Below are 12,645 nucleotides of genomic sequence, written 5' to 3'. Positions count from 1 at the left end.
TGAAAGCCATGGGCTAAATGTACAATATTTTTGTAACATTATGTTCAACTTGTAAATTAGGCGAATGTGGAAATATTCGGGCAGAAACGGCATGCACCAGAAATTCATATTTCCTAGTGTTCGTGCTAGCGAGCCTGTTATTTATTCTAAGATGGATAAAATCATTTTTGTAAACATGTATCAGTGTAACACGTCATGCCAAGAGGAAAAATCGCAGCATTTGACTCACCTGAGTGAGAGCAATCTGATGACCTAATTAGTAATATGATCTCAGGTGAAGGAATATGATGTTGTAGAAAGGTACAATTGTTTAATGTAGACATCTCAAAGATGACATCACATCATATAGAAGGAGAAACAGAGTTTGAAAGTTACTCCCATCAGACTGCCCTCTTCATTAATATGTTCAATGATTATGGTGGGGTTGTGCTAGTGTGATTTTTGACTGTCCAATTACATACATTGACCAATTGGATTAGAGGAATTATACACATCTCTGAAAGGAGTAGTTTCTTCTCTATAAAAGTTCAAACCCATAGATTCTAGACACTTACTCGCTCTCAAATTGACTGGCTGACTGAAGAAAGAGAAAAGGGACAATTGATAACAAAAGAAAGGGGAACGGAATAGATTGCTATCCTTTGGACACATTTTTTATTAATAACAGAGCACTGTGAATTAGGTTTACCTGGAGTCAAAGACACAAGCCTTCTTCAGTGGAGAGGAGAGAAGGCAGGCCCCAATACAGAAACAGGGAACCCAGACTGTGGGGAGAAGCTGACTGCATCGCCGATACCCACCTGTTCCTAGAGGTGGAACCAGTCCTTAAGAGGATGCCTACCTGTCAGTGAGACCACCAAAAAAATAAAACCTATACAAGTATAATGCCAAAGGGAAATACAATTCTGATGGGGAAAATACTCTAAACTGGAATAGATTAAATCTCAGCCGAGGAGTGGGGGTACATAAACTGATACTACATCTGGAAAAGTTGGAGAATATTTCTTAAGTGTATGTGTTTCTCGAATTTTAGAGGTGATGCAATAGATCCTATAGTGTGTATATTGGGAGAGCTCCTGACTCCTTCTGTGTGTAAAGATCAAACACAGAAGAAGAATTTGTGGAGCTAAAAGGACTTCTCACTGCCTGAATACATGAATAATAAAGTAACTGAAGTTAGTTCCCAAGTTACATCACCAAGTAGAATCTTGTTACTGGTGCTGACCCATTTCAGAAAACTGGAAAGGCTGATTAATCACTACCCATTTCATTTTTTCTCCTTTAAGTAGCCCATTGAAAATGAGAAATGTATACTTTTACACATTAATGCAATAGAAATACTGCTGAATGGATTTTAGCAAACACACACTTTCATTTTGTAAGTGATTAACATGTGGGAATGTTAAGTATATTGTCTTGAAATTGGGTTTTTTAGGATGCGGTTTGAAATTCTGACATGTTCATTGAGGGGGAAATGTTTATTTCCAGTGAAAAAGAAGTAGAGAGCTATTTCATTTGGTTTTCGATAAAAACATACACTGTTCAACGCATGGTGGGTTTGTGCTCAGGATAGATCAAATGTACATATGGTGAAGCATGTGCTTTAAAAGTTTACTTTTATGTTAATGCCGTTTTGAGCACTGAAGCTGACATTTTATAGAAGCATAATTTGCTTATATTTCAATTGATTTAAATTATTTCTATATTATTAATAAATGAACCTTTTGTACAACCCTGTTTCTTTCATGTCCCGAATGGAGGGAGGCTGTTGGGAATCCATATAAATAAAATGGAGGTGCCAGGCACATAAAAAGAACTCTGTACAATAAATAGAAATTATGCGCACCTTGTTTGGGGTGGGTTGAAAATCCAATGTTGCCCAATTAAAACACCCATCAAAATGATTTCATGTTCATAACCTGATAGAGCATATTCTATTCCTGGGAAATAGACAGTAGGTCTACTATCAAAAGAGGATGTAGTGAATGTGCATTCAATGGAAGACTTGCAAGCTCTATTCAAATAAGGTTTCCAGGTAAAACAAATTAACAGGTATAGTCTCGCACCTGAAGGAATTCTCAGATCGCGACTCATTTTGGGATGTTCAAGATGCATTTATAAATAATAAAGTAGTGGGGTCGCTGATGTGTTTTCCTGCTGAATGTGTAGTGCACAGGCATCTTGTGAACACAAAGGTACCCTATCTTCTTTGCAGAAATTCTTCAGATGGACGTGTCACCACATACCTGTAGCTCTCATAAGAACAGTAATATCAACAGCTGTTATTATACATCACTCTAGCACAGGCGTCTGCAATATTAATGCTCTCCCAATGTTTTGGACTAGAACTCCCATCAGCCATAGCCAGTATTGTCAATGATGGGAGTTGTATTCCAGATCATCATCTGGGGTTGCAGATCCCTGCTGCGAGACCAAAAAAGAATATTAAAGTAATACCCTCCATTTGCCGTCATAAACTAAGAGGTGAACAATAAAAGAACAATACCTGGAAAACAAAGCTGGGGCAAGCCAACAAGATCAATATCTTTAGGAATACTGATATCTTCAGTCGCATGGTCTTTCTGGTCTTCTGGTTGACTAGTCAAACTTTCAGCTTTGAATTTATCTTTCTTCTTTCTGAAAGAGCGACGTTTTGCTGTCTTGTTGAAATTGGTGTAATTTGTTTGCGATGCTGCAACCTCATCTTTCACGGCAAATGGTGGCACAAACACGGAGAGAACTTCTGGATCAAGGGAACTGAAGTTTCTTAACCCTCCCTTTTGGGCTGCCTAGAAAGAGACAAAAAAGTGGGTGACTGGCAGTATTTGATAATCGTCAAATCTAATATTATCCATATCCCAAAACAGCAGAAACTAACATGTGAAGATTATACAATCAAAGAAACAATAAACTGTTAAATAAGCAACTTTAAATGGTAGTAATAATATTTAATTCATTTATATATTTTATTGTACAGGATCAAGGTTGGTTTATTCATCAGAGCACTGTACAGCAAAGATGACCTTTTTATAGCCAAATAGTATATTTATCGGCAGGGACTTGGCAATGCTTCGAGTAATATGCACTTGTCATGGAAGAACAATATACAATTCCCAAAAATGTAACAATTAGACTTTGTTGCCTGTTAGCAAATTCAACTGCTACAATTTCTCTAAGCAATATAAAGCAGACATTTTAGGCCTTTCGAACAAAATGCACTTCTGACCATTCTTGAGTAATGTTGACCAAAGGGCATAGTCAAGAGGAGCAAGGGTCAACTACATTAAGCCGGCAAAATTAGGTCCACAAAGTGTGCATTATAATGTCAAATAGTTTTGGTTAAGATCTTTACCCTAAGAAAGCATCTGACCTGGTGAAAATAGAGGCATTAAAAAATGTATTTGTCTTGCAGGTTGTGAGAGCAATTTCAAATGCCCCTTCTACATCCAAACTGATATGTAATATCACTAAGCTATAGGCACTTACATTGGGCCATATTTTCCATCTTGCAGCTACTTCAGCTGAGTTTCTAACTGACCCCCATATTTCCGGATTACATTTGTTCAGTCCTGCTTTTTGGCCAGCAGCAGTTTGCATGCTGTGGCATCTGTGCCCAGTAACAGAAAAAGAAATCACTTGCAGTGGCAGAATGCAAGGTACCCATAATTAATAAACCAGGAATGGATACAAGTGTACAAATAATAAGGAGCAAGTATAAACTTTACTCGGAATTAGCAAAAGATTATAGACATTATAAGAGCATACCAGCATATATTATACTGTTTCCTACTTATAAATATAGACATGTATATATGAGATTTAGGTTTCATGCATTGGGAACCTTAGATCGGTGAGGACCAATTAGAAGGATAAAGAAGGAAGACAGATATTGCTGATTAAACAAGAAGGATGCCTATACTGAAACCTTAAAACATTGGTTGACAGGATGTTCTGAATCATCTAATGTAAGAGTTATTAAGTTTGAAACGTTTGTAATTGACATGACGTTTTTAGAAAGTTAATGGTTTGGGCAAGGCTCATGAATGGCCAGTCAACAGCAATAATCAAGGCGTTAGTAAACATTTCAATAATTCATACATTTTAAGGGAAAAAAATGTATTTGACAAAGTATTTATGAATGTATGGTTAGGAATGAATGTTAATTTAATTCATGTTATTTAGGTTGAAATTAAATGTATTTTAAGTATATTGGTCACATTGAAAATAATGTGTTAAAGTTTTAATAAACTATATACACAATCCAAAAAAAAATAATGAGTAATTATTTATCTAAAATGTTTGAGGTACTGGACGACTGAATACGATTAAAGTGGGATTTATGCATTTACTAACTACTCTGCACATTTTATAGGTGAATACTAGTGCCATACAGAGATACTGTAAAGAGTCAAGTTAACCAAAAAAACAACCAAATAGTTCAGCATGAAAAAAGTACAAAAGAAACAGCCCTCATTGCTGTGCACCGGCAACATAGTCAAATGAACATAGTTTGCCATCTATTACGCACCATAGCAACTTCAGTATTATTTTCTGGTTCAGCGCCACCTTTATGCAAGGGCCTGACTGGCTAACGTGTTAAAATCCCCTATTACTTTTCTGCCATATTCATGAGTTCAATATGCCCCTGGACTGTCTTGCTTACATTGCTATAAGGTGTTTTAACCCCGCCCACATCAAGTGCAGTCTCTGCTTCAGGGCAGTGCACAACAGAATATTCATATGCTGAAAGGCAGATGTACCCAGATTTATGGAGGCTTCCAGTTGCATACTAAGATGAATCGCGAGAATTCTCACCTTTTCCCCAAGGAAAAACCTTCCCTAGGGGTCGAGGAAAGTGGGACCTCACCGGGAGAGACTCTTCTTTTGGGGACAAGGACTCCTGTTCCTTTAAGGAACTGCCTAAGAAACCTTCCAAGCATAGCTCTTTAAATATCTCCAGTAAAAAATATATGAAGAAAATGCCAACATGTGTTATTGCCAACAGGAAACTCTGATTTCTCATGTATAATCAAAATCATCTATAAATGAGACAAATAAGATTGCTGGAGGAATAAAGAAGACTAAACAGCACAAAGAAAGTAATATTAGACTTCGCCGGGGAAGTCCCGCAGCTATGTGACAAAAGTAAGGGGAAGAGACAGGAGAAAGATGAGCGATGAAGCCCACGAGTTACAACCTTGCTTGCTGGCTCGCACAGAGACAAGACTGGACGCGTAGCGTCCTGTGATTGAGAGGAAGATACCTGCAGTACTGGATGCGCAGCATTGAGAAAATGAGAAGACAGTGAGGAGAAGAGAGAAGCCAAAGCAGACTCGAGACATCCTCATCCTGAGAGAGGATCGAGTGGTGGCGTGACCACAACCCAATATGTGGGGAGCAATGGTCCCACGAATTATGCCAATACCACTCTACCATATCCGACGCGGCACCTACCGGCAGAAGAGATACCTGGAGAACTTGCTTGTAAAGCGACACAAAGGAATAACAGAAGAACCACGAGAGGGCAATCCGGCAAGCTGGAGAGAAGATCCCACCTGCATAACAAACATGGTGAAGTTATCCCTGAACACGGCGGGTGAAGGGGAAAACGGGAGACCCAGGAGGGGGAAAGAAAGTTATTACTGGAATGCTCATACTCTTCCCAGTCGAGATAAGGCACTGCAATTGAATGGAGTGACAGAGAAACCTTACTGGAATGCTCATGCTCGTCCCAGTTGAGATAAAATATTGACTTTCAGTGAAGCAAAAGAGAACCATAACTGGGACGCTCATACTCTTCCCAGTCAAGATATAGCATTGTCATTGAATGCAGATTATTATAGAAGTGTTCATACTCTTCCTAGTCAGGGAGAACATCTTGACACACTGCAAAGTAATAGAAGAAACAAACCACAAGATTGAAATGTTTATATTGAGATCGAAACAGACCAAGAAGGTCTAACCAGAGAAGCGGAATATCATAGAAAAGGAACGCCTGAACAGATGGTGGAAATAGAGAAAAAGGGCAAAGGTCAAGGAGAAACTAGAGACTAAACTATGTACCAACGACCAGAGAAACCCCAGAGAAAGTTCAAAGTGTTGGATAAAATTACCTTGGCCATAGAGAAGAATAACTCCAAGTAAAATAAGTCCAGAAAACAACAAGAAGGAAATAAAGAATAGTTATCTAAGAGAGACGAACCAGGAATTGAACAATCCTGTAACAGAACTGTATGTACTGATATAAACAAATCGCCAGGAAAGATTTGAGGATAGTTTACTGAATTGAACTTAGTGAAAACGTCTTCCGTAGAAGGGATGCATCCTCCTGCTTTTGTTTGTTATAATAGTGATAGGGTTAGAATAGGTTAGTTTGGACCTTGAACAGATTCTGATTTGGACTCTCACTGACGACCGAAAAACACCATAGCCGGTTTTGCTAGGTAGTTTTGCTAGGTAGGGAAATTCATTAGTATAGGGAAAGATAGGCATTTATCCTTAAAGTTAATAAAACTTTCAGTAAGATGGAAAATCAGTGTCCCTCTTCTGACCCACCACAATATTTAATGGATTCATTTGAGGTGTTTTGGATTGTATTAAAGAGGTTACCTGAGCCAACAGCAAATCCCAGTCAGATGCACAAAATGCATGGTTTGAGCATGAGAATAGGCATAGATGTGGAGAGTGTGATAGGTTAGATAGAAGACCGGGGCAAGGGAAAAAGCTGCAGACATGCATGGGGGACAGTGCTGTAGTTTTGGGTGGATTTTCCTGGATTCGGTACAAAATCCGTTAAATTATCTCATATCCAGTCAAATCTATTTGCAGGCTTCAATTGGTTTAGTGTGATCGAACTTTAAACGGTGCTGAAGCAGGGTTTCAAACCCAGGTCTCTAGGTCCAGCAGAACTTCAAATCAAGATGCCTTTAAAATGAATTGGGTTTGTTTTAATTAATAGTTTTTTTCGTGGAGAACTTATTACCGGAGACCAGTCTAAAAGCGCCGGACCAGGATTCAAACCTATGTTACTTGCTTCTAAGATAAGCGCGTTGCCCCTGAGCAATCGTCCTGGCGCCCATCTTTTCTGCAGGTTTTAAAGGTGTACCCCGTTTATACAAAGGTCCATTGGTAGGGGTGGAGGACAACAAAAATACCAACAGGCGGAAGTAAGTAGCAAGCAGTGGAGTGTGGAATTGATTTATGGAACAGGAGAGGTATTGGTTAAGGAATGAAAGTGAGTCTGTAGTGTGAGCAGGCATGGTTGTGTGGCGAGCGGGTAAACAAGGTTTTGTAAGGAGTAATTGTGAGACAAATATTACTGAGTGAAAGGAGGGTGCTTGAGTAGAAGAGTAAGGAGGGCAGGCTTGGGGGGAGGAGCAGTAGTTCTGAGGGAGAAAGAGGTACTATTAGCAGTGGAGGGAGGACTCACATCAAAGGGTGGAGGGGCAAGACCTAGGAGGAGTGAAAATGTCAAAGGGATAGGAGAGTGGTGGAAGGAGTGAAGTGGAGTGGACAAGATAAAAGAGTGGAAAAGGGAGAGGTGAGAATGAGCGTGTTAAAAGATGCCTGAATCAAACAGTGTGTGTAAGGTACCACCCCAAATCTTGTTAGATCACTAGAAACTAGATAGGAAGTCCATAAGGGAGTTCAGATAGCCAGTATCTAGATCATCATCTCTAGCACAAGTCTGTTTTCGGCAGAAGGGGTCCACATTTGGTAGTATTAACCATGGTTATGTACGCATGGGTTCGGCAGGAGGGTTATTACAAGGCAAGAGAGAGGGATGCTAATAAGAAAAAGAGGGGGAGAATCCCCAGTGGGCAGCTGTGGATGGAGACATTAAACTGGAAACATAATATTATGGTCCACGCTGCTGTGAATGAAATTAATTCAAATTTGTTTCAATTATTTTAAACTGTTGCGTGTATCTAAACAGATATCACGCACAGACATTTCCCCATTTTCATTCTGGATGCAACACCCATGATGCAATCATGTTAATCGCACATGTGTGATTGAAATTCTGATTTATTTGGATATAACACTTGGAAATTCAAAATTCAAAAAACAAAAACAAAAAACTTGTAAACATATACAAAAATGAAAAAGACGGACATACTGAATTAATGACAAATTCAACAAACTTAACTAGATTTGTAATACACAACAAAGAAAAAGGAAATAAAATTGCTGTGATGCATCCTACAGCACCAATTTTTCTGATTTATAAATTGGCTTGTTGGTTAAATGCAGGTCTGCCTACGTGTATGTATGAATAAATTCAGTTCAAAATGTCACAATTGATTTCATCGGACATCTATGCACGTTTCGGCAACAGAGCCACCTGCTGGGCGAGAGTATCAAAGAAGCTTTCCTCAGGGTGGATTGCAACTGGACCATAGGGGGAAGCAAACACGAGAAGTATACAGGGTTGCATTCAGAATGTTGGGCTGCTTTTGCAATTGCTCATTGTTGAACTGTCTCATTATTTTAGGTCCCTTATAATTATCTTACCCAGTATTTGGTGGGCAAGACAGAATGGGACAGGCCGGTGGCGACCTGTGTATGGAACAGTGAGGCTGGAAGACCAGTTCATCTGACCTTTGCAAATCTGTTTACAGAAGGTGTTTAAATCTAGTGTCAAAATACATTGAGGAAATATGATGATTTAAAATCATATTCAACAGTCAATATATTCTTGCTTGTGATAGAAAATTAGAAATGTTTTAATTCAGAAGTATGTTTAGTGGTAGCGTGTCTGATGAAAAAAGTTATGCCCTAAAATGCCCTAAAATGAGTAGGGAGGAAGAGAAGAGAACTCCATGGTACCTTTAACAATGGAATTATTTGGAACCCTGGGTTTTGCTACGGGAGGCCGCTACGGGAAAGTGTATGCTTTCGACAAAGGCCAGATTGATTTAGTAGGGATTTTTAAATTTCCTTGTTTATTCCTGCTTGTCGGGGCCCTGTTGAAAAATAATGGTGCACATAACTAGAAGTGACTGTGTGAAGAGTAAGGACAATTTATGAAAAGACGATTTTGAGCTGATATAGTATGCATTCCAATGGGATGTCCACCTACCTGAATCGAAATTGGAGCAATTATGCAGATAGTCCTGGCGTCAAGACAGCGCTGTGTTAAAGTCAGATCTGTGTGTCATTGAGGCTGATCCGATGCTGGTTAAATTTCATGTTTTGTTTCCATGTTGTACGGCTGCCAAAAGACGACGAAAACCAATGAATGTGTGTTTTTCTATTTGTGAGGCTTTGGGGAAAAAGGCCTGATATTAGAATAGACCCTCCTTACCAAGGCGCGTTCGGCGTCCGTATGAATCGTTAGTTTGCTGTTGCTGGTCATTGCTATGCGCTACCAGGAACTGCAAAAGGTTTTTGCAGTGATTGGACCAGATTAGACGTGTCCCCTTGTCACAAGATGTGCGTGATCTCCTCACTTTATGGGTGAAGGCTGCCTCTTGAAACTCTTCAGTTATTGGTCAGATCGAGTCACGCCCTTTTCTGAGTTGACTGTAGTTCTCAGAAAAGCTGAGACGTGAAAGGTAGAGCGATTTGTTATATTATCAAAGTTTAACGCATACCAATGATCTAAAGAAAGGTACACATGACGTGCAAAACTTGAATTAGCATTTTTTTTGGGAGTGTGTTTTTGGGAGCTTTTCAGAATTTTTGTTGCGTAAAAGGTAGAGCGGTTTGTTGTTACGTCTAAGTCAGAGGCATACCAATGATCTAGAAAATGATCTAAAACATTATCTAAAAGAAAGGGGTGGGGGCACATGATGTGCAAAAGTTGAATTAGCATTTTAGAGAGTGTATTGAACACAATTGTGCGAAAAATAGCGTATGGCGGTGTGGCACTTACACCGAATTATGGGTGAGCTTCATTATTTCCAAAGGGTGCTGCAATTATGCATGTTTGTATAGATTTAGCTTGCAGGAACGTGAAGATTGTTGGGTTTGCACGTTTAATAATATATGCCAATTGAACTAGGGTATGGCAATGTGGTTCTTGCACCGAATTTTGGGTGAGCTTCATTATTTCCAAAGGGTGCTGCTATATATGCATGTCTGCATTAATTTAGTTTGCGGGAATGTGAAGATTGTTGAGTTTGCATATGTAATAATATATACCAATTAAATTATGGTGAATAAACTTTTCACATTTGTTAATACAATCTAATCAAGTGAAATATGAGTGCCAGCTGTATCCATTTTGGTTGGTTGATTCGAAAATGGTGGTGCCAATTGAAAAGGAAAAATTAGCTCTTGCGTTAAACTCCATCTCATGTCCCGGGTGATCCAAATGAGTGGTTTGCGATACGGCTTTGATTAGGGCGGTACCATTGCCATATATTGGGGTGTTATTTGGTTATGTTTTTAAAGCAGCAGGAAAAATTCTTCATTCAGACCACTTGTGTGTGTTGACAGTCTGTGAATCCATCTTGCCTCCTTCTGTAACAGACAGTGATGCATGTTCAATGAATTTTTAACGACATCTAGAATCCACCAAAGAATGTCATTCACAGTATGTTGTAATTCAACGTAATGGTTTACAAGGGGTGCAGTTAAGGTTTTACACCTGATTTTGGATCAGTGTTCCGAAATACTGATGTGGATTACAGGGGTAGTCTGGCCAACCTAATGTCCACCATGAGGGCCCTCAATGCAGTACACAACCTGCTTAGTTTTGCAGTTGGTAAGAGTTTGCCAATTTTGAAATCCTTCATTTTTTTTGGTAAATGTACATACCGAACACGCTCCACATGGAAAATGTCCAACTGTGGTTCTTAAGTCCCATAAACACATTCTTGGTGAAGGTTTTTTGAAATTAGAGTGTACAAGTCTGTCACGTACATTTTTCGCCCTTTTAAAGGCGAACCTTGGTAATGGTTCATCTGGTAAACTTAAGTTAGCAATTGGCCAGTACTTAATAAGATAAGTTTCTTAACCTGAAAGGTTTGGAGGCCCATGAGTGAGAACACGAGTCATTCTGTCCTTTTCTGGTGTTTGATTTCGAGTGGTTTCAGAGGATAGTAAAATATCTCGGTCAGTAAAGAGAGCTTGCTTCTTTGCTCTGCTAATGAGTTTTTTAGGGTTTCTTTCTGTTAATCGTGCATCCAGGTCTTATGATTGTTCATAAAAATCACATACGTCAGTGCAATTTCTCTGAATGCAAAGAGGTTGTCCATATGGTAAATTTTCCCAAAGATGTCGTGGATAGTTACTTGAAAAGTGCAGTAAGGCGTTTCTGGCACTGATTTTTCTGTATAGGCAGCATTTAAGTGTGTCTGCTTCATGCTTAATCTTGAGATCCAGGAGAGAACTGTCTTCATCACTGAACTCCATTGCGAATTGGATGTTTCTTTCAATACTGTTTAGCCAAGTTCGATAAGGCTCAAGCTCTGTCTCTAGTCCATCCCAAATAGAAATGATATCGTCAATATAGCGTTTCCAATTCACAATGTGGTTTCTGTAGGGATTCCTATTAGATAGGATGCCGTGGATTTCAAAGTTGGACATAGATAGCTAAACTTGGGGCGAAGGCTGCCACCATCGCAGTCCCTTTGATTTGTAATTAAAATTGGCTAATTGAATTCGAAATAAATTTAGCAGCGTGCCAAATTCATTAATTCAATGATGAAATTATGGGGAACGCGTTCTTGTAAATTAAAATGGGTGAGTTGATCTTGCATGCACTCAATTGCCTGGTGTTGAGGTATGCTAGTATATAAGGACTTAATGTCCACCATTACTAGCCTCTGTGTAGTTTTATCAAAGGTATGGTTTTCAAAAATCTGAATTGTGTGAGTTGTGTCTCTCAAGTACATCTGGGTTTGTACACTCATGGGCTTAAGAAAAATGTCAATACATTTACATAATGGCTCAAGCATGGATCCGCAATCTGAGACAATGGGTCTCCCTGGAGGATTTCAGAATTTTTATGTATTTTTGGTAGTGCGTAAATTGTCAGGGTACGTCCTTGGCTTGTGGAGAGGTATTCTTATTCTTTTTCCAAGATCCAATTTCGGTCAAGGCCATACTATACTGTTCTCTCAATCTCGATTTTGATTTCATTAACCAGGTATTTTTTCAATTTCTTATAACTCTTTCCATCCTGTAGTAGTTTGTTCATCAGGTCTAGATATTGAGCATCTGTCATAATCACTTTTCACCTGCTTTTACCAGCCGGCCTGATCACTATTGCTGAATTTTTGGATAGTTCATTTAAGGCCTTGTTTTCATCAAGTCAGAGGTTGTGTTTGAAAGATTTTCTCAGTGTTTTTAGTTTTCCTAGATCTCTCAAAATGCATTTCTCAAAGGTCTCAATGTCTCTGGGAATTTGGTTATATGGCGGTGTGAAGGTTGAGGGGACAGGCAAGCCAGAATCTAAGTCTAGTTCCCTACCAGGGGAGGTCAAAAATAAGGCTTTGAGTCGGACCGTGCATAAGAATCTGCGAATTTCCATTTCGGTCTCAAACCAATCTGTCTGTTTTGTTGGAATAAATGATAAGCCCTTGGAGAGAACCGAGATTTGGGGTTCGGTCATTTCAAAATAAGCCAAATTAAAAATTGGCATTCTATGCTCAATGCTCGTTATCTGTTGCGGTGCCTCCTGCCTCATGATTGCCG

At 39.2% G+C, this 12,645-nt stretch overlaps 1 protein-coding gene across 1 annotated transcript in view; it reads right to left on the bottom strand.

The window, feature by feature from the left end:
- The window catches only part of DENND3 (DENN domain containing 3), a 1,010,513-nt gene that overhangs the window by 808,803 nt on the left and 189,065 nt on the right, over positions 1-12,645 (bottom strand). The window contains exon 2 of the mRNA XM_069621709.1: positions 2,507-2,789. Within this exon, the coding sequence (XP_069477810.1) occupies positions 2,507-2,789 (283 nt within the window). The remainder of the gene's footprint in view (positions 1-2,506; positions 2,790-12,645) is intronic.

This window comes from Ambystoma mexicanum, chromosome 5q (assembly GCF_040938575.1).
Source record: "Ambystoma mexicanum isolate Mex_15411 chromosome 5q, UKY_AmexF1_1, whole genome shotgun sequence".
NCBI classification, from domain to species: domain Eukaryota; kingdom Metazoa; phylum Chordata; class Amphibia; order Caudata; family Ambystomatidae; genus Ambystoma; species Ambystoma mexicanum.
This window is presented reverse-complemented; position numbering and strand designations above follow the sequence as displayed.